Source organism: Austrofundulus limnaeus, unplaced genomic scaffold (assembly GCF_001266775.1).
Source record: "Austrofundulus limnaeus strain Quisiro unplaced genomic scaffold, Austrofundulus_limnaeus-1.0 Scaffold246, whole genome shotgun sequence".
NCBI classification, from domain to species: domain Eukaryota; kingdom Metazoa; phylum Chordata; class Actinopteri; order Cyprinodontiformes; family Rivulidae; genus Austrofundulus; species Austrofundulus limnaeus.
The window spans coordinates 621,453-623,236 of NW_013952648.1; the positions used below are offsets into that span (position 1 = coordinate 621,453).

Genomic DNA, 1,784 nt, shown 5'->3' on the forward strand with positions numbered 1-1,784 from the left:
AACAAAAGTAAGAGAAATTTAGGATAAGACTACGAACATGTTCTTGCATGAGGCCCATTGGTCGAATCCAGCTGGAATCGTCCCAGAAGCTTGTAATGCTAAAAATTACAAAAAAGTGTACGTTGTTAATGAGCATTGAATGTGTGGATATATAAACTTGTTTCATCATTTCACTCTGAATAAAATGGTTCAAAGAAATGACTTAAAGCCTTAAATTAATGACGCTCATGTCCATAATGTGTGTGTGAGTAAACTTATATTTGTTCTTGTATAAAAGCTGTATTATTTGATCTGAAGCAGTTCTGTTGTATCGGCTRTTTGGGTCTCATGGCCAAAAGTTGTGATCATTATTTTTATAATCATGGCCAAAAACAAACAAAAATAAACAGTCAATGAAAGAGGCAAGAATAAGAAAGCAGTCGGTCATCTTTTCAAAAAAAGTCACAATATTTTTTTTAATATAAAACACTTTTGATTTTTAACATAATGAGGCATCCATGATCAGGACTAATCCAACACCGCCTGAGCTCCGCGGCCGGCGGGGGGACACTTCAGTGGGACCTCCGAGTGCACACAGAAAAGGGTTGAAACATGCATTTTACTACATTGTACAAAGTCAAAAGCCARAAAAAAGAAAAGGGCCAAAAAAAAACCCAAACAGGAGGTCTTTTATTTTTCCATTACTGGCAGAGAGGCTCTGCCACCTTGCGAGGGGGATCCAGAGGCAAATGGGGGGGGGACAGTCTCGGTAGTTGGGCATGTACAGAGGTGTCCATTTGTTTCCACTTAGGGGTWAGTGCCCTCTTCTCTTTTAGACCGACAGCTGAAGGGAAAGTGAAAACGTGGTGTAAGGCAGGATATGACTCAACAGACTACAGATTTGTAAGATAACAGTTGCTTAATTCTGACAAACAACAAAGTCAATGTGGTTCCTGTGATTTGGAGATGTTGGCAGTAACAGATAGCTGTCTCTGTCTCTGTCTCTGTCTCTGTCTCTGTCTCTGTCTCTGTCTCTGTCTCTGTCTCTGTCGCTGGTAACAATCAATGACTGACAAAACATAACGTCCACTCTTTTTTTATTCTCCAACACAACATTTATTCTAGACTTTAGAAGAAACTCCTCTATTGTGTCCATTCACAGCTAAATAAAAGCATTTCCTCCACACACGCACACACACACACACTGGCTCACACTACAGATGCCACGGAGGTGACGGAGGTCACCTTATTGTCTTCTGCCCACGGCTGCAAGTTCTGCAGGGCGTAGAGGGAGGAGTTATGCAGGCAGAGGGGGTCCGGCTGCAGCGGCTGGCTCAACGTCTTCTGGAAAGCTTCCTGCTGAAGCTGCAGCATCAGCCGGTTGGCCTGCTGCCTCTCAGCCTCTCTTTCCTCCGCAGTCTGTCTCCTGCAGGGCCGAGGAGACAAAGGAGGGAAGGATGTGTTGAAGGACACTACGCTGTTTTGGAATAAAAGAAATCTAATGAAAACTTTTCAGCTGCAAGTGAAGAATCTTAAAACATCTTCACTCTAAAAATATACAAAATCAAAGTTTTGTGTGAATTTCAMCCTTGTTTTRTGTTGAGTTTAATGTTTTTAATTAAATTTTGGCAATCATCAAAGCTGTTTTGTTGCATTAGAACAAGTTTAATTGGAAAAGCTTTCCATACGTCACAAGGCAAACTTTGAGCTGTTGTGTTTTTCAGAGATTTACAAATGTTTCAAATTCGTGATTTTATTTGATGATGAGAAAACTTTGAATAATATTCTTTTAGCAAATCTAACAC

General features: G+C 40.6%; 1 protein-coding gene across 3 annotated transcripts in view; it reads right to left on the minus strand.

The window, feature by feature from the left end:
• Positions 1-425: 425 nt before the first annotated feature.
• The window catches only part of tlx2 (T cell leukemia homeobox 2), a 10,099-nt gene continuing 8,740 nt past the window's right edge, over positions 426-1,784 (minus strand). For 2 of the 3 annotated variants that reach the window (XM_014020275.1, XM_014020274.1), the window contains exon 3: positions 1,080-1,405. In XM_014020275.1, the coding sequence (XP_013875729.1) occupies positions 1,189-1,405 (217 nt within the window). In that variant the 3' untranslated portion in view covers positions 1,080-1,188. Of the gene's footprint in view, positions 824-1,079; positions 1,457-1,784 lie in introns of those variants that run through there. The other variant, XM_014020272.1, reaches the window with a different exon arrangement.